The 21,572-nt window shown below is 36.9% G+C and overlaps 1 protein-coding gene across 1 annotated transcript; it reads left to right on the forward strand.

Annotated features, from left to right (window-relative positions):
- The first annotated feature begins 4,029 nt into the window (after positions 1-4,029).
- Positions 4,030-5,205, forward strand: LOC121228099 (uncharacterized). Its single transcript, XM_041111240.1, has one exon. It carries the CDS (start codon positions 4,030-4,032, stop codon positions 5,203-5,205), a length of 1,176 nt encoding a protein of 391 aa, XP_040967174.1.
- Positions 5,206-21,572: the final 16,367 nt, after the last annotated feature.

Consider the following 21,572-nt stretch of genomic DNA (forward strand, 5'->3'; position numbering starts at 1 on the left):
ATCAGCTCTTGATCTGATTGGCCAATCTAATTCAAACAATCATGACTCTAAGTCTTGTAGTGGGCCAAATTTGCCCGGGCCCCTTTGAAACCCAAAATAAATACCAGATTATTAAACCAAAAGTTCAAAGAAATAAACAAAATTTCTAAATAGTAATAGTCCATTAAAAGTCCAGTATACAAACTAACCAGCCCAAACTAATACCCTAAACCAATACCCAATCCCCAAATTAACCCAAGACCCAAAATTACATCGGCCCAAATGGCCTAGAAATTTTAGAACAGAAAACCTAGGGTTTCTTTCCTACACTCGGGCCGTAGCCAAGCCTCGGCCCTGGTCTCCGTACTGTCAAGCAGCCATGCCCGTGCTAGCACAGCCCCGTACCTGAACGCCACGCACCCTATACCTGCAGAAAAGGGACAAACGCACAGCAAAACAAACAAAACGACGAAGAACATTGTATTTTTGATTTTCTTTTTTTTTTACCCCATTCGGCTATAAAGCTAAGGGATTTCATACGTTGTAAGGTTAGGCTTCTTTTTTCGTTTTCCCCTCCGTTTCTTTTTCTCCAGTTTTACATACTGCACATTTTGAACATAAGAATCGAAAGGAAAAAAGAGAGGCCTTACCTTCGCATGCGAGCCCTTGGAGTCTTCATCCCCTTCGCTGAAATCGAAGTCGGAGATAGGATTTTGGGGCTAGATCGATGAACTCGACGCTAGAATCTAAAGGGAGGAGAAAAGGGGGATCACCGAAGGTCATTGTTCATTGTCACAACGATGAAATGGTGGCTGAACGGCGCCGAGCCTTTAGGGTTCTCCCCTCTCCCCATTATTTCGACTGAAGGGTCTAGGTTTTTTAGAGGCTCTGCCCTCTTTTAATTGGCGACGTGAAACAGTGTCATTTAAGGCATGATTTGTAGCCTTAAAACGACACCGCTTAGTGAGCCCGACCCGATCCGTTTCTGAATACCCTCAGGACCCGCGTGTTCTCGCGGTGAAGGGTTATTTCCAATATAGGTCCTTCCCCTTTCGCGCAATATTAAAATCAGTTTATATTGGCATTTCCTTTTTTTTTAAATTTTCCCCATAATTTGCATGCGTTTGCACATTGATCCGCGCTTAAATACTGCATTTTGGGGGTTGGAATATTTCCAGTTTAGGTCCTTCGACATTTATGCGCGTCGCACATTGCTCCTTTTGTTATTTTTTGTTTTCAAATTATCCTTTTGTTTTAGTTTGGTTCTAGTTCAATCCTTTTAATTAACAGTTTCTTTTATTCACTCGTTTGTACATTTTTTTACTGCCTTGACAATTACCTCTTTATTATTGTAATTTTTTTATGTAATACCATCGCCACGTTTTATGTATTTTGTACAAAGGTTTTACGCATTGTTATATATATATACACTTTATAATAGGTTAACTTCATTCCATGTACATACATCTATGTGTAATTATAAATATATATATATATCTATCTATTTATTTTCTTTTAAATTTGTTTGTCTAAAGCATTCTTTTATTTAGACATAGATACATATATTATGATAAAGTTAATATCATTTCATACACCTAATGTTTTTTTGGTTCTATCCATGCACTTTAACCTATTTTTTTTTGTTACTCTAATATGTTTTATATATATATATATATTGCGTAAAATCTAAATTATTTTTATACTTACTTATGTTAGTACATATCTTTGATTTATATACACTATTAAACCCATACATTTTACATATATAGTTTTCTTCATGCATATGTAAGCATATTCTTCAATCCATTATAATTTATAATAAAATTAATTTAGCCCTATGCACATTATCATTTTATATAAATTTACATGTACTCTCTTTTAAATTTATATGTATATATATCAATACACTTATTACTTTAATAGATTTTTTATTTTAAAATACTTTACATGCAACTCGATTCAAACTTTCATTCTATAATGTCTATTTCAAAAAACTATATATCTAGCCCTAGTTTTCTTTTATATGTAAAAATTTGTCAACCTACATTTCATGGCCCATTCATTCATCATTATTTTAAAATAGTTTTATATAATATTACTTATTTGATTTGCATTTTATTTTGTATATCTCATAGTAGTCATATTACATTATGCCATGCATGTTATCGTTGCATTATTTTTTTTATCATTCATTGTTTATATTTTCATGCCAATTATTCTCCATGCATTATTGTAATCGGATTACACTTTTTAGATTAGTTATATTTAATTGATAGTGTGTTAGTTGATCGTCTTTCATATGTGCCCACCACTCCATGTCATCATTTTCTACTTGGTTTATGAAATATTTTTTTTTTCAAAAAAAATCCTAATTTTTATGATTAAATTCGTCTCATTTCAAAAATGCATTAATACATTTTAAGCTAGTTTTATAATTATTCATTTAAAAATTCTTTAAAACGAAGGCGAGGTTTGATATTTGGCAATTTGAGAAATCGTGCCCTAACGTGTTGGGTTGCAATTTCCCGTTTGCTCAAAATGATTGAATATCCCTTCATAATTTCGTTCATGTCTTCTAAAAATCCTTTAAAATGAAGGCGATGTTCGATATTTGACAATTCGCAGAATCGTGCCCTAATGTGCTGGGTTGCAATTTCTCGTTTTCTCAAAACAATCGAATGTCCCTTTAGAATTTCGTTTGTATCTTTTAAAAACTCTTTAAAACGAAGGTAATACTCGATGTTTGGCAATTCGAGAATCATGCCCTATCGTGTTGGGTTGCGATTTCCCGTTCGCTCAATAATCGAAGATTCCTTTAGAATTTCACTCCTACTCTCTAAATTCTAAAATAAGGCAATGCTCGATGTTTAGAAATTCGAGGAATCGTACCCTACCGTGCTAGGTTTCGATTTTCTCGTTGGACTAAATATTTGGGCATCCTTTTGCGGTTTTCAACATATAAATTTTTGGAAGTCAAAATTTATCATGTTTTCGAGGGCATAAAGGATCATGTCCTATCGTGCTGGATGTAATGTTCTATCACTCTTAAACAAGAGAATTTTGGTGACCAACTCGGGTTATTCAAATGTTATTAATAAAGGAACCACATTTCAAAAATATTTTTTAATTTTAGACATAAGGACAGTATTTAATCGATTTAGTACCAATTTTGAGCGTAGTGAGGGTGCTAACCCTTCCTCATGCGTAACTGACTTCCGAACCCGTTTTCTCAAAAATTCGTAGACCAAAATCATTGTTTTAGTAAACCAAAAATGTTTTATTAAAATAACCAAATTCTTAGGTGATTCGATCACACCAAAACAAAAAGATCGGTGGCGACTTCATATTTCTGTTTTTCAAAAGTCGATTCCTATCAATTTTAAAGGCTAAAATTTTTAAATAAAAAGGATGGTTTCGACAGCTTGGCGACTCCACTGGGGAACCATAGAGAGTCGAGCCATAAAATCGATTATTTGCTGTCCTATTGTCAAAAATAAAAAATTTGTTTTAAAAATCATGTGTCTTTCAAATGCATTTATTTGTATGGTTGTTATGGTTCGGGTCTCGTAGAATAATACTGCATTTCATCGCATGACTGCTGTGGTCACACCTTCTAGGTGGGAGTAAGAAACTACGCTTTCGTGAGGTTTTCACCTCCGCATGGGCTAGTGGATTGCTTTCGGGGTACATCCGTATCTATGATTCCGTGAGATTTTCATCTCCGCATGGTCATAGGGAAATGTATCCCTCCGAACCGAACTCGATCTATATGAGCCTATAATGGGTGAGAATTGAGGAATCTGCTGGTTCGGGTACCCTATCCCTAGAACCGAACCACATATAGTGAACCTTAGGAGCTATCCTTGGGTGGAGCCGCGTCAAGCCTTAGTACTTACCCGTGTATGCATTGTAATTATCGTTTATGTGCTTGCATTTTATCATTATTATGTGATACTAGCCTGTGTTTTGTTTTGATTGTTTTTTTTGCATGACATTACATACTAAAGGAGGTGTTAATCTATATTCAATTACTAAGTTAGAAAGTTTGACATGGAGAATGAATTTCTTAATAAAGTCAAGGATAATGCAGCTGTTCGTGCATGGTCGGAGAGGCTACAATCAGATAGAGGGGATAGCTTGGCAGAAGGGTATATATCGGAGTTGCAAGATTTCACTCACGTCAACGTAGCACAGAATGAGCTGCAAGAGTTGAGAGACATTTGGGCTAGTTGGGATGAAGGGACCAAGCAGTTGTTTTATCAAAGCTACGGTGATATATCCTACTTACTAGACATTAGAGTGGAGAAGCATCTATTTCGGGTTATAGTTCAGTTTTGGAATTCTGCGTATAAGTGTTTCACTTTTGGAGAAGTGGATTTAGTACCTACCATAGAAGAATACACTACTCTGCTCAGGTGCCCAAAAATTCAGGTCAGAAAGACTTATGCCCGGGTTTTTAATAGTCAGGCTTTCGTGAAGAAATTGATGAGCATTTCAGGGATGAACGAGCCTTGGGTCGCTACTCGGATTCAACAAAAAGAAGATAGTAAATGTATCCCTTGGGAGAATTTGCGAGATTTGATTTTGACGCATCCAGATGAAAGAAAGAGGGTCGATATCTTCGCCTTAAGCATCTACGGATTAGTAATCTTTCTTAAGGCTTTAAGGCACGTGGATAAGGCAGTCATTGACTTATTCGATCGCCTTGAGAAGGGAATCACACTAGTACCGGCGATATTGGCTGAGACATTTAGATCTTTGAGCTCGTGCCGAAAGACGGGCGAGGGACGGTTTATTGAATGTGCACAATTGTTAATGGTATGGTTTCATGGGCACTTTTGGAAAGTAGACAAAGTTTCTTACCGGGTCTTTTCCGAAGGTTATTCCCCGTTAAAAAAAGAGGCAACTATACAAAGGAGAGAGGATATCTCAGAGGAGAAATGGATAGACATTCTTCAGAACCTCAAGGAGGGGGATATCGAGTGGAGAGCTTATTGGATGGCTCCTGATGAGATCATGTACCGATGTGGTAACTTTGATTGGGTGCCGTTGTTAGGAATTTGGGGAGCTACCGGGTATACTCCATTACTTGCGTTGAGGCAATATAAGTCGAGGCAGTTTGTACCCACGACCTACGGACTTGCTCAGAGTGAATTCTCTTTTAAGGGTGCTCACTATAAGAAGAGAGTTCGGGATTTATCAGATGCTTGGAAGCAAACTTGTTAGATGAATAGGTTAGCCATCAATTCCATGGTAACGCCCGAGTATAACGAGTGGTTTAAGAAGAGGGTTAATGATAATGTTCCTAGGCCAAGCTTGGAGAATGCTCGACCTATCGGGGAACAATTACAAGTCGCCCTGTCAGAATTGGAAATTATAAGGCAAGATTTCGAGAAGAAGAGTTTGGAGCTTGGGAAGAAGATCGAACAATTGGAGAAAGAGAAGATGCACCTAAGATTAGACGCTGATGTCCAGAGGTCAGAGGCTAAAAAATAGAGAAAAGGGAAAAGTAAGGCTGAAGAAGATCTAGATAGCTTGAAGACGGACTATAAGAAGCTGCGCTTATCTATGAGGACTGCGGGGTTAGGTAAGACTTCCGAACAATAGCGCCATGAAATTCGAGAAGAAAAGACCAATGCCGACGGATGGGAAAGAAAATTTCGAGAAGCTCAGGCACGAAATGAAGATTTAGAGAAGAGTCTTTCGAAAAGCAGAAATAAGCGAGGGGAATTAAAAGCTAGAGTGGCGGAACTTGAGAAGTGTCTTCATCAATACCGAAACCGCAACACCGCAATGGAATTGAGGGCAAGCTTGAGCAAGATAGAAGAAATAAAAGGAAAAATAGAAGAGTTAGAGGCGTTACTGCAAAACTGTGAGATGCGGATCCAGTTTTTCGAGGCAAACGAGGATCGTTGGAAAGAGCAGCTTCACTATACGCAAGAACAAGTCAGAAACAGAGATTACCTTATGGGGGAAGCCATAACCCAGATTTCGGAGGTAGCTGACTATTTGCAAGCTTTAGCGGTACAGGCAGACACATTGAGCATGAAGTATGAGTTGGAGTCGGATCGCAGACAAGAGCTGGCATCGTTGCTTAGAAAAATTAATTTTGTCTATAACTCAACTTTATGTAAAAGATTTTATTTTCAAGTGAAATTTTCTAAAGGCAATTGAATCAAAATTGATGCCTCCTTTGCATTCATGCATTTGCATTACATCATATCATTATGCATTAAAGGCCATAAGAGGTTTCTAATTAATTAATTAAAAATCATTTCAGTAACCTGGAAACCAACGAAAACCAACCAACCACGCACCTCTACGGTACAAGAAAAAAGTTAATGGATAAAAGACTTGAGAAATTGGAGCAAATGCAAAAGGACATGCAGGAACAAATGCAGTCTTAGATGCAAGAACAGCTAGCCAAGATTCAGCGAGAGATGAAGGAGAAAATGATGGAGTCCCAGAGAGAAATGATGACCTAGTTATCCCAATTGATGTTGGGAGGAATGGATAAGGAAAAGGGCCCCATGGAAAAAGTTTAGAAAACTAATGAAGATCTTTAGTACCCTCTGGCTTCACTCCGACACATGCACCGATGAAGCCCGAGATTAATCTACCAAAACCATCTGTCACGATCATGCCCCAGCAGGTTCAGGCCGGAGTTCCAATACTAATGAACTTTCAAACTGGCTCAGGCTCTAATTTTGTCAAAAACCCGAACTATCCGCCCGTTCCCGATTTGGATGAAGTCGCTGACGAAGAAAAGGCGAGGATAGATTCGCAAAAACAATTGGAGGAACGGTGTAGATGGCTCAATGAGAAATTTAAAGCCATGGAAAGCGCGGATCATCATCAAGGGATTGATGCCAAGGACCTGAGTCTGGTCCCAGATTTCGTCCTTCCCCCTAAATTCAAAATGCCCGAATTCGAGAATACAATGGAACAAGTTGCCCTGAAGCCCACATCACTATGTTCTGCAGGCGAATGACGAGGTACGTTAACAATGACCAGCTATTAATCCACTGCTTTCAAGATAGTCTGGTCCGGGCGGCGTCTAAGTGGTACAACCAATTAAGCCGTTCTAAAATTAACTCTTGGAAGGACTTAGCTCAGGCCTTTATGAAGCAATACAATCATGTGACGGACATGACCCCTGACAGAATCACTCTCCAGAATATGGAGAAAAAGTCAAATAAAAGCTTCAGACAGTATGCACAAAGGTGGAGAGAAGTGGCCATACAAGTTCAGCTGCCGCTTCTGGAAAAAGAAACGACAATGCTCTTTATCAACACCTTGAAGGCCCCTTTTATCACTCATATGTTGGGAAGCACCACCAAGAGCTTCTCCGACATAGTGATGACGGGGGAAATGATCAAAAATGCTGTGAGGAGTGGCAAGATAGAATCAGGAGAGAGTGCCAAAAAGTCAGCCCCGAGGAAAAGAGATAATGAAGTAAACAATGCGAGCATATTCAGAAAGAGTCAATCCAAGTAAGTCACTGTGAATCAACCCAAGACAGTGACCACCAATCAAAATAGTACCGTAAGACAAGAATCCAACACGAGGGAGAATACAGAAAGGCCACAATTCACCCCTATACCCATGACGTATAGGGAGTTGTACTAAAACCTGTTCAACGCTCATGTAGTGTCCCCTTTCTACCTGAAGCCACTGCAACCCCCGTATCCCAAATGGTATGACACAAATGCCCAATGTGAATACCACGCGGGAATCACCGGGCACTCAATTGAAAACTGCACTGCGTTTAAGAAAGTAGTCGAAAGACTCATTAAGTTAGGGATCATGAGATTTGACGACCCAGCCACACCTAATGTAGCAGGAAACTCATTCCCCAGTTATACCAACCAAGGAGTGAATGGGATAAGCGAAGGCAAAAATAAGAAGGTCAAGAGTGAGGTTGGAGAAGTCAGGACTCCGTTGAGACGAGTGTGGAGGAAGATGGTCAAGAGAGGTTTGATCGCATTGGAGTTGAGAAAAGAATCCAAAAAAGAGAGGAACTACTATGAGTTACACAATGAGGTAGGGCATGAAATCCAAAAGTGTGTGGAATTCAGGGTCCTCGTACAAAACATGATAGATAATAAAGAAATGGAGTTTTATCAAGAAGCTAAAAACCCTGTAGAGGAAGATATATGTGTGTCAAAGGGAGAATCGACAGCACAGAACCAAACAGTTAGCTACCCCGTGGTTATCATATCGAGACCCAAAAATAATGAAGCTGGAGTTCAAATGCCACCGAGGGTCATAATCCAAAGACCTGCAGTCTTTCCCTACAAAGACAACAAAAAGGTCCCATGGAATTATGATTGCAACGTGACGATTCCAGGAAAGGAAAATCTAGTGGATACTTCAAAAGAGGGTCAAGACAGGGGCTCCTATACACGTAGCGGGAGACGTTACAATGCAGCAAATGAGGAGGCACAACCAACAAAAGGAAAAGCCCCGATGGTCGAGGAAATGAAGGAAAAGGCAACCAAATCTGTTAGCGAGCCAGTTAACGAGGATGAGGCTAAGGAGTTTTTAAAATTCCTAAAGCACAGCAAATACAGTGTGGTGGAATAGTTACGTAAACAACTAGCCCGTATCTCGGTGCTGGCCTTACTTCTAAGCTCGGAAGTTCATCGTAGCGTGTTAATGAATGTCTTGAATGAGATATATGTTGCCAATAATATCTCTGTTAACAAGCTAGACCGTTTGGTTAGCAACATTAGTGCCGACAACTATATTTTCTTCAATGACGATGAGATACCACCTGGGGGCATAGGGTCGACTAAAGCTTTGCATATCACCACTCGCTGTAAAGGGTATACGCTGCCAGGCGTACTGATTGACAATGGATCGACTTTGAACATCCTGTCATTGACCACGCTAAACAGATTACCTATAGACAGCTCTTACATGAGGGAGTGCCAGAATATCGTGAAGGCATTCAATGGCACGGAGAGGAAGGTGATGGGCAGAATCGAGGTACCTCTTCAGATCGGGCCAAACACATATGAGGTGGATTTTCTCGTGATGGATATCAAGCCCTCATATAATTACTTATTGGGGAGGCCATGGATACATTCAGCTAGGGCAGTTCCTTCCTCGTTGGATCAAAAATTGAAGCTGGTATTAGAGGGAAGGTTGATAACGATTAAGGCTGAAGGGGATATTATTGCAACTGTGAGTAATAATACACCCTATTTGGAGACAGATGACGAGACAATCGAATGTTCATTTCGATCTTTAGAATTTGTTAATGCAACCTTCATCGCCGAGGGAAGTAAGATTCTGGTGCCAAAATTGTCCAAAACCACGAGGATGAGCCTACAGTTGACGATTGGAAAATGGGCCTTACCCGGAAAAGGACTTGGGAGACATCTATAAGGAAGGATTGAAACACTAATACTGAAGGACAAGAGAGACCGTTTCGGCTTAGGATTTAAGCTGGATGCGAAACAAAGGAGAAGAGAGCTGGAAAAGAAGCAAGAGAGAAGGAGAGCACGGTTAATAGGGGAGGAAATTAAGTGGGAACCAATGATATACCCCCATATATCGAAAACGTTTGTGTCCGGGGGAATCATTCATCCCGAGAGAGACACGCCAATGACGGGAGCTATAGAAGAAAGGCTGGAAAGTTTGGACATCAACTCCACGTACGAAGAGGAGACTGGAAGAGAAAATTTGTCGGGCATTCGCCCCTACCTACCTTGAAGTGTTTTGGATAACTAGACTGCGGAAGAAATTCCTGTAGTTTTTAGAACTGATTCAGAGTAATGTCCAAAACACACTTATTTCTCTAGGCCTAGGAGTAATAAGAATCTTTTTATGAAATAGGCTGATGTTTAAAAATGTTATTTCAATAAAATACACGGTTATTATCATTTTTGAGCAAATGTTCTCTCATTCTTTCAATTTCATTCATAATCATACAAATGATTACTTTCGGATTCTTTATTTCTTTAAACGTTTTCCTGAATATTCTTTCATTCATCATTCATTATCATATCACAAATAAATGTCTCGAATTCTTTTGATTCTTTGTATCTGCCTTCATCCTCATAACAGGTCCCCAGATATCAATGATACGAGTGACACTACTAGCGACTCAGAATTTCCTTTTGAGCGAGATGTATGTATGGAGGACTCTTAGGATTTTGAAGATGACCAAGGCTGTAACCTATCTCATGATTTGTTAAGAATGGTAGAACAAGACGAGAAACAAATCTTACTTTAAAAAGAATCAGTTGAAATTGTGAGCTTAGGAGAAGCATAAGAGGTGAAGATCGGAATATTTATCACTACGGAGATGAAGCGAAACCTCATTGAATTACTTCAAGAATTCAAAGATATCTTCGTATGGTCATACCAAGATATGCCTAGGTTGGACACTGACATCGTGATGCACCGACTCCCCATAAAAGAAGAATGTAAGCCAGTTTAGCAAAAACTCCGAAGAATGAGGCCCGATGTCTTGCTAAAAATAAAAGAAGAGGTTCGAAAACAGTTCGCTAGATTCCTGAATGTGGTAAAATACTCAGATTGGGTAGCCAACATCGTCCCTGTCCCTAAGAAAGATAGATAAGTGTGAATGTGTGTGGACTACAGAGATTTGAACAAGGCCAGTTCGAAGGATAATTTCCCACTACCTCATATTGACACCCTAGTGGACAACACGGCCGGACACTCACTGTTTTCATTCATGGACGGTTTCTCCGAATATAACCAGATCAAGATGCATCTTGAAGACATGGAGAAGACCACATTTGTAACCATGTGGGGCACGTTCTACTACAAAGTGATGCCGTTTGGACTGAAGAATACGGGGGCAACTTATCAAAGAGCCATGGTAACCCTGTTCCATGACATGATGCATAAAGAGATTGAGGTCTATGTCGATGATATGATCGCTAAGTCTCGAACAGAGAAGGAGCACATACAAGTCCTGAGAAAGTTATTCTTGAGATTGAGAAAATTTCAGCTAAAACTCAACCCGGCAAAATGAACCTTCAGAGCCAAGTTTGGAAAGCTTCTCGGATTCGTGGTCAGTGAAAAAGGGATCGAGATCGATCCAGACAAAGTCAAAGCCATACAAGAACTATCTCCGCCGCATACTCAGAAAGAGGTTCGAGGCTTTTTAGGAAGATTAAATTACATCGCTCGTTTCATTTCGCAGTTAATCGATAAATGTGACACTGTCTTTCGTCTCATCAAGAAACACAACCTAGGTGAATGGGATGAAGAATGCCAAAGGGCTTTCGACAAGGTCAAACAGTACTTATCCAATGCTCCAGTGCTAATGCCACCTAACCCCGATCAGCCATTGATACTATATCTGGCAGTATATGAGAATTCTATGGGATGCGTACTGGGTCAGCATGATAAGTAGGGAAAGAAGGAAAAAGCTATTTACTATCTTAGTAAAAAGTTCACGGAATGTGAGACAAGGTACCCACCGATAAAGAAGTTATGTTGCGCCCTAATTTGGACAACCCGAAGGCTGAGGCAATATATGTTGTATCACACCACTTGGCTCATATCAAAATTGGACCCTTTAAAGTACATGATAGAGTCGACAGCTTTGAATGGAAGGATGGCCCGGTGGCAGATTCTGCTATCTGAATTCGACATAGTCTATGTGAACCAGAAAGCCGTAAAAGGGAGTGCAATAGCAGATTTTCTGGCTAGTAGAGCTTTGGAAGACTACGAGCCTTTGAACTTCAACTTCCTGAATGAAGATCTAATGTGTGTTACGACCACTGAAGAAGGTGCTCTGGAAGAACTTCCCTGGAAACTGAACTTCGATGGGGCGTCAAATACCGTGGGTAATGGAATTGGGGCAGTCTTGGTATACCAAAACGGAGATCATTATCCATTTACTAGCAAATTGGATTTTGATTGTACGAATAATATAGTAGAATACGAGGCGTGCATCATGGGTATCCGTGCAGCCATAGAAGGCAAGATTAAAATGCTAGAGGTGTATGGGGATTTCACACTAGTAATTTATCAACTCAAGGGAGAATGGGAGACCAGAGACCCTAAGTTGATTGACTATCGAAAACTGGTCTTTGAATTGGTTAAAGAGTTCGATGACATTACCTTCTGCTACCTTCTACGAGACGAAAATCAGATGGCTGACGCTTTGGCTACCTTAGCTTCCATGATCAAGGTGAACAAACAAGAAGACATTAAACCCATCCGGATAAGCATTTATGAAACTCCAGCTCACTGTTACAATATTGAAGAAGATGAGGAAAAAGATGATCACCTTTGGTATCACAATATATTGCAATACGTGAAGAATTGTGAATACCCGGACCAGGCAAGCGAGAATGACAAAAGGACGCTGAGAAGATTGGCCATCGACTATGTCTTAGATGGGGAGATCCTATACAAAAGAAGGAAGGATCAAGTGCTATTAAGATGCGTGGACGCTGTAGAGGCTAAGAAAATCTTGGAAGAGGTCCATGAAGGCGTCAGTGGGACACACGCTAATGGCTTTACAATGGCCAAGCAACTTATAAGATTCGGGTACTATTGGTCCACTATGAAAGGAGACTGTGTCAATTACGCCAAGAGATGTCATAAATGCCAAATCTACGGAGACAAAATTCATGTGCCTCATTCGCCGCTGCATGTCATGGTTTCCCTATGGCCATTCTCTATGTGGGGCATGGATGTGATTGGACCAATATCACCGAACGCTTCCAATTGGCATCGGTTCATCTTTGTGGTGATCGACTACTTCACCAAATGGGTAGAAGCCGCTTCATATGCTAGTGTTACAAAGTCGGCAGTGAGCAGGTTCTTGAAAAAAGAGATTATATATCGATATGGAATGCCGGAGAGGATCATATCTGATAACGCATTAAACTTGAACAACAGCACGATAGCAAAAGTCTGTCGTCAATTTAAGATCAGACATCACAACTCGTCACCATATCGCCCGAAGATGAATGGGGCAGTAGAAGCAGCCAATAAAAACATCAAGAAGATTGTGGGGAAGATGACCAAGACCTACAAAGATTGGCATGAGAAGTTATCATATGCCCTTTTTGCTTATCGAACATCAGTCAGAACCTCAACTGGGGCAACGTCTTTCTCTTTAGTTTATGGAATAGAAGCGGTTTTTCCAATCGAAGTTGAGATCCCATCCCTTCGAGTGTTGTCAGAGTTAAAGTTGGATGAAGCAGAATGGATCCAATCTCGATATGATCAATTGAACTTGATCGAGGAAAAGAGGCTAAGAGCTATTCGTCATGGTCAGATGTACCAAAAACGAATGATGCGGGCATATGATAAAAAGGTTCGTCCTAGAGAATTCCACGAGGGAGACCTGGTTTTGAAAAAGATCTTTCCCATATAGAAGGATTTTCGAGGAAAATGGATGCCTAATTGGGAGGGGCCTTACGTGGTGAAGAAAGCTTTCTCCGGAGGAGCATTGATTCTAGTCGAGATGGATGGTAGAAACTTGCCCAATCCTGTAAACTCGGATTCGGTCAAGAAGTATTTTACTTGAAGAAAGAGAGGCCAAAGTGAAAACCCGCAAAGGGCGCTCTGAAATCTGAAAAAAAAATAAAAAAATAAAGAAAGATGGTGAGGCCAAGGTGAAAACCCACGAAGGGCACTTTGAAACCAAATGAGCTTTTGAGTTGAAAACCCGAAAACGGGCAGCTCAAATTTTGAATATGGGGCATATGGTAGTCTTGGCCTCTCAAAACCAACAAGAGGGAAGAACAGTACACCTTGGAGCATCAACAAAATACGCGGAATCTCCTGAACACACATTTAGTTCGAAGGAGCCTTCGAGAAATTGGAATAGTGAAGCTCGTGCTGCGATATCTGGGGGCACATTTTTCTCATTTTTATTTTGTGCCTTAGCAGATTTGGTATCCTGTTTGATGTATTTACTTCGAGTTTTACTCAATAAAATTTTATTTTGTCCATTGTGATAATCTCTTTCGAGCATTTTTGTTGAAATCGCAATTTTTGGACATGTAATATTCATATAAAAGATGTTATGCATATCACTCTGGAAAGTCTCTAAATAGTACAAGGACCTGAAACAGGGCCACTAGTCAGGACTAACCAGGTTCAAAGTTGGAAACATTCGAGAAAAGGGTTCTAATTGTGATTATTTCTTCAAATTTTCTATAGAAGATAACGGCTAAGCAAGAGGGCGTGATAGCACATCAATGATAGAACCCAGATAAACAATGAGCAACGATACCTTAAGCGTTTAAAAAAGAATTACTCTCATGACATTTCTACATTCATAATCATTCATTAGGAACACTTGATTCATTTCGACCATAGCATTCTAATTATTTGACGTAAACACCACATCTAGTTAGGGACATTTGATTCATCTTGATCATAGCATCCTAATTATTTGACATACTCGGATACATGAAACCAATTCTACAAATTATGTCTTTAGAAGGCAGTGTAGCGACATTGGCGAATCCTACAGATCTTGTTTCCCTGAAGTTGCAGTGGAGCAGATCGAACTCGGCGAATCTTGGCTTCCTGAAGTTGCAGTGAAGCAGATTTAAGCCACCAACCTAGCTTCTTAAAGTTGTAGCGGAGTAGGCTGAATTCTGTAGATCTTGTTTCCTTGAAGTTGCAGTGGAGCAGATTGAAAACGATGAATCTTGGCTTCTTGAAGTTGTAGTGAAGCAGATTTGAGCCATCATCCTAGCTCCCTAAAATTGTAGTGGAGTAGCCTGAAGATGGTAGATCTTGTCTCCCTGAAATTGCAGTGGAGCAGATCGAAGACGGCGAAACTAGTCTTCCTGAGGTTGCAGTGAAGCAGATTTCAGCCACCACCCTAGCTCCCTAAAGATGTAGTGGAGTAGGCTGGAGATTGCAGATCTCGTCTCCAGTTGAGCAGATCGAAGAAAACAAGCCTTAAACCCCTAAGTAGTAGGGAAACAGGCCAAAGATTGTAAGATCTTGTCTCCCTGAAGTTGCAGTGGAGCAGATCGAAGTCACAATCCTTATCTCTCTGAAGTTGCAGTAGAGCAGGATAAAAACACACGAACCATGTCTCCCTGAAGTTGCAGTGGAGCATATTAAAGCTACTTGAATATAAGAAGCACTAAGAAGTCGAGACTCAGCAGGTCTTGGCAAAATTGGCCCATTTATAGTCTTTGCTCTATTCTCGTTACACAACAATAAGCAAAGAGGGACAGCTGTAGTGGGCCAAATTTGCCCGGGCCCCTTTGAAACCCAAAATAAATACCAGATTATTAAACCAAAAGTCCAAAGAAATAAACAAAATTTCTAAATAGTAACAGTCTATTAAAAGTCCAGTATACAAACTAACCAGCCTAAACTAATACCCTAAACCAATACCCAATCCCCAAATTAACCCAAGACCCAAAATTATATCGGCCCAAATGGCCCAGAAATTTTAGAACAAAAACCCTAGGGTTTCTTTCCTACACTCGCACCGCAGCCAAGCCTCAGCCCTGGTTTTCGTACCGTCCAGCAGCCACGCCCGCCCCAGCACAGCTCTGTACCCGAGCGCCACGCACCCTGTTCCTGCAAAAAAGGGACAAACGCACAGTAAAACAAACAAAACGACGAAGAACATTGTATTTTTTATTTTATTTTTTTTTATTTTTACCCCATTTGGCTATAAAGCCAGGGGATTTCATCAGTTGTAAGGTTAGGCACAAAATCAATACATTTTGAAATACAAAACACAAAAGAAATTGAAAGGTGAGATACAGATTCTGGCTTTTTTTTCGTTTTCCCCTCCATTTCTTTTTCTCCTGTTTTACATACTACGCATTTTGAACATAATAATCAAAAGGAAAAAAGAGAGGCCTTACCTTCGCATGTGAGCCCTCGGAGTCTTCATCCCCTTCGCTGAAATCGAAGTCGGAGATAGGATTTTAGGGCTAGATCGATGAACTCGACGCTAGAATCTAAACGGAGGAGAAAAGAGGGATTATCGAAGGTCATTGTTCATCGTCACAACGATGAAATGGTGGCTGAACGGCGCCGAGCCTTTAGGGTTCTCCCCTCTCCCCATTATTTCGGCTGAAGCGTCTAGGTTTTTTAGAGGCTCTGCCCTTTTTTAATTGGCAATGTGAAACGGTGCCGTTTAAGGCATGATTTGTAGCCTTAAAACGACACCACTTAGTGAGCCTGACCCGATCCGTTTCTGAATACCCTTAGGACCCACGTGTTCTCGCGGTGAAGGGTTATTTCCAATATAGGTCCTTCCCCTTTCGCGCAATATTAAAATCAGTTTATATTGGCATTTCCTTTTTTTTTTTAAATTTTCCACATAATTTGCATGCGTTTGCACATTGATCCGCCCTTAAATACTGCATTTTGGGGGCTGGAATATTTCCAGTTTAGGTCCTTCGACATTTACGCGCGTCGCACATTGACCCTTTTGTTATTTTTTGTTTTCAAATTATCCTTTTGTTTTAGTTTGGTTCTAGTTCAATCCTTTTAATTAACAGTTTCTTTTATTCACTCGTTTGTACATTTTTTTACTGCCTTGACAATTACCTCTTTATTATTGTAATTTTTTTTATGTAATACCATCGCCACGTTTTATGTATTTTGTACAAAGGTTTTACGCATTGTCATATATATATATATATACACTTTATAATAGGTTAACTTCATTCCATGTACATACATCTATGTGTAATTATAAATATATATATCTATTTATTTTCTTTTAAATTTGTTTGTCTAAAGCGTTCTTTTATTTAGACATAGATACATATATTATGATAAAGTTAATATCATTTCATACACCTAATGTTTTTTTGGTTCTATCCATGCACTTTAACCTATTTTTTTTGTTACTCTAATATGTTTATATATATATATAGCGTAAAATGTAAATTATTTTTATACTTACCTATGTTAGTACATATCTTTGATTTATATACACTATTAAACCCATACATTTTACATATATAGTTTTCTTCATGCATACGTAAGCATATTCTTCAATCCATTATAATTTATAATAAAATTAATTTAGCCCTATGCACATTATCATTTTATATAAATTTGCATGTACTCTCTTTTAAATTTATATGTATATATATCAATACACTTATTACTTTAATAGATTTTTTATTTTAAAATACTTTACATGCAACTCGATTCAAACTTTCATTCTATAATGTCTATTTCAAAAAACTATATATCTAGCCCTAGTTTTCTTTTATATGAACAAATTTGTCAACCTACATTTCATGGCCCATTCATTCATCATTATTTTAAAATAGTTTTATATCATATTACTTATTTGATTTGCATTTTATTTTGTGTATCTCATAGTAGTCATATTACATTATGCCATGCATGTTATCATTGCATTATTTTTTTTATCATTCATTGTTTATATTGTCATGCCAATTATTCTCCACGCATTATTGTAATCGGATTACACTTTTTAGATTAGTTATATTTAATTGATAGTGTGTTAGTTGATCGTATTTCATATGTGCCCACTACCCCATGTCATCGTTTTCTACTTGGTTTATGAAAACTGTTTTTTTTTCAAAAAAAATCCCAATTTTTATGATTAAATTCGTCTCATTTCAAAAATGCATTAATACATTTTAAGCTAGTTTTATAATTATTCATTTAAAAATTCTTTAAAACGAAGGCGAGGTTTGATATTTGGCAATTCGCGGAATCGTGCCCTAATGTGTTGGGTTGTAATTTCCCGTTTGCTCAAAATGATCGAATATCCTTTCATAATTTCGTTCATGTCTTCTAAAAATCCTTTAAAACGAAGGCGATGTTCGATATTTGACAATTCGCGGAATCGTGCCCTAATGTGCTGGGTTGCAATTTCTCGTTTTCTCAAAAAAATTGAATGTCCCTTTAGAATTTCGTTTGTATCTTCTAAAAACTCTTTAAAACGAAGGTAATACTCGATGTTTGGCAATTCGAGAATCATGCCCTATCGTGTTGGGTTGCGATTTCCCGTTCGCTCAATAATCGAAGATTTCTTTAGAATTTCACTCCTACTCTCTAAATTCTAAAATAAGGCAATGCTCGATGTTTAGAAATTCGAGGAATCGTGCCCTACCGTGCTGGGTTTCGATTTTCTTGTTGGACTAAATATTTGGGCATCCTTTTGCGGTTTTCAACATATAAATTTTTGGAAGTCAAAATTTATCATGTTTTCGAGGACATAAAGGATCATGTCCTATCGTGCTGGATGTAATGTTCTATCCCTCTTAAACAAGAGAATTTGCTGACCAACTCGGGTTATTCAAATGTTATTAAAAAAGGAACCACATTTCAAAAATATTTTTTAATTTTAGACATAAGGACAGTATTTAATTGATTTGGTACCAATTTTGGGCGTAGTGAGGGTGTTAATCCTTCCTCATGCGTAACCGACTCCCGAACCCGTTTTCTCAAAAATCCGTAGACCAAAATCGTTGTTTTAGTAAACCAAAAATGTCTTATTAAAATAACCAAATTCTTAGGTGATCCGATCACACCAAAACAAAAAGATTCGACTCTATACTTCTGTTTTTCAAAAGTCGATTCCTATCAATTTTAAAGGCTAAAATTTTTAAATAAAAAGGATGGTTTCGACAAGTCTCTACACTTCCAACGTTTGAAATTTAGTCATCTTGCTTTTATTTTCAAGAATTTAATCCCTTTACTTATTGGATTTAAAAATTCACTTTCAAATTATATATAACCATATACAATTTAAATGAAAAGTTAACGATATTAACTATTTGTACTAATCAATAACATTATAAAAATATTGAATTAATTAATAACATTATAAAAACATAGAAACCGTTAGAAATTAAAATATAAAGATTAAATCTTAAATTTAAGCAATTTAGAAGGACCAAATTTGAAAATTAACCATTTTTATGAAATGTACAAAAGAAAAGATGCATGTTGGCTGTGCGGGACGTGTAAGTTATAGGTATACAGATTTTGATCATATTCTAGGGATTAAAACTAAAATTATACCATCATTTTAAATAAAAAAAAAAGGGGTTTGTTTGATTTTGGGCACATGTCGATGGAAGGAATGGTTTGGGTACTACTTTTATAGATAGTGTAGATAATTATTTGTTTATAATAATTCGCTTTACTATATTTTTATTTTCAAACAAATACCCAATCGTTAAATGTAATCATTTTTTTTTAATTTTACCATACAATTAACTAATCTATACTACTATATATAAAAGGAAGGACCTTCCTAATTGACACATGTTAAGCCTCACGTTCTCTCTCTCTCTCTCTGTTCTTCTTCTTCTTCTTTTCAAATATCACTTTTAGTCCCTCTACTTGACACATGTTTAGTCTTTCTCTATTTTTTTAGCATTTTATAGAAAATTAGTCAAATATCACTTTTGGTCCCTGTACTAGGCCTAAAATTATTTAATCTTTATACTTGAATTTTTACAATAATTTGGTCCTATTTTTTTTCATAATATTTAGTTCAAATAGTTAATGTTATTGATTATTTTGATAAATTTTTAGACGTGAATGTTTTAAACAAAATCTACTCTAAAAATTTTATTTTGACATGATGAGTTTGAATGAGTTTTTTTTTTAAATCCGCATCGGCGACCAAAATTATTAACAATGCTAATGCTAATTATTTGGATTAACTACTGACATGATTCTTTCCCCTTTTCCAATCATTATAAGATAATGGTAAAATTGCAATTTCGATGTCTCTACTAAACTCACATCTAATATTTAATATTTATATTTGAATTATACATAATTTGGTCATTTACTTTTACAATGGCATTAATTGATCCAAATAATTTACATACTTATATGTGATAATTATCTTATTATTTTACTATCATATCCTTTGTATGCTAACAATTGTTCAAGAATTAAAAAAAAATATTTGTAGTTGAAAGGCTAAAGGTGATTATTTTCAACTATTTATAAACGTCTTGATAGAAAAAAAAAAGAAAAAAAAAGAGGACTATGAACGGGCAAAGTGGCATGACACCATATTTTGTATAGATTACATAACAATGGTCATGTTTCATTTTTGGTCTCTATACTATGCTTAAATTTAATATTTAATCTTTATACTTTAACTTCTTGACATAATTTGGTATCTCAACTTTTACAAGGTAATTATTAGCCCAAATGTTTTATTGATTAAAATGGTGATGTAATTTTTAAAAGTTGTTAACACCATTAAAATTATCTATTAAATTCATGTCCATTGCAATTTTTTTTTTGGTTACATGATTATCATGTGAGTATTTAAAAAAATTAAAATGTCACTCCAATAAATTTAATAGAAAACTTTAATGGTGTTAACAAATGGAGTTGAATTTTTAAATTTGAAAAGTAGAGAGACTAAATTATTAAAATTTAAAGTATGAAGACTAAATTCTAAATGCATGAAGAGAACAGAGACTTGAAGTACGTTTTAACTTTTAAATTTTATCTATAATTTTATTAAAAACTATGAACCCAACGCAAAGCGTGGTAGAGAGTCATACTAGTTTAAATAAAAAAAGTTTTTTTTTATATATCACAAAGTAATTTAAAGTGTTTTGGATATCTTAAAATAATTTAATGAAAATGTAATTATCAAATAATAATTACATATTCTTGTCTTGACTTGTATGAAGCAATGGTTAAAGTTTTTGTCGGACAATCGTTTGATACGAATTTAAACTGTGTTACCCCCATTTTCCACTCTCAATACAATATAAAAAAATTACATATTCTCTTAATTACAAAAAATTCCAATTCTTTATACGTTTGTGAGATGCCTCTTAATAATAAACACTGGTTATTTGTTTCAATGTAAAAATAAGCCAATACATCAGGGGCGAAACTAGAAAATTTGTTTAGGGGGCAAAATTAAATTGTAATTTTTCTGATAGCAAAAATACAATTTTATCATTTTAATAGCCTATATCTTTATAATTTTTAAAGAATTAAATTAAATTTTTATATTTTTAGGGAGGGTCAAAGTGCAATTTTATCTTTACGAAGTTAAAATTTTAAAAATTTTAAAAGACCTAAATAAAAATTTTTCTATTTTAAGAGAGGCGGAGCCCTTGCCAGCCCTCTAGTTTTGCCCCTGCAAGAGGTAGTATGCTACTTAAGAGGTCATGTGGTTTTCATTTTTCTAAAGGCCCATTTGGATGTACTAGAGCACATGTGAGCTGGTATTAAGTTTTTTAAGGTTAGATTAGTGGCCGAATCAATTAAATTATCGATTTATTCTTTTAATTGGTTCAACTAATTTATATCAATTCTCATTCAATTGGTTTAATTTTTTCTTTCAAAAGATATTTTAATTTATTTTTTATCCAATCAATCCGATCTAATTCAAATAATATTCATTCGCATCTTTTAAGGAAAAAAACAATTGAAACACAAGTTGACTAGAAAACTGTTTGGATAACCTCCAATCAACCACATTGAACATAATTTTTCACTTGACGCTTGGGGTCCACTGCATAGACAAAAGCTCCAATAAATAATAAAATTATCATTTTACCCTTAAATTTATTATTATTTTAATGTAATAATCGTTTTAATTACTATTTAATATATATTATTTA

The sequence above is a fragment of the Gossypium hirsutum genome, chromosome A04 (assembly GCF_007990345.1).
Source record: "Gossypium hirsutum isolate 1008001.06 chromosome A04, Gossypium_hirsutum_v2.1, whole genome shotgun sequence".
NCBI lineage: Eukaryota > Viridiplantae > Streptophyta > Magnoliopsida > Malvales > Malvaceae > Gossypium > Gossypium hirsutum.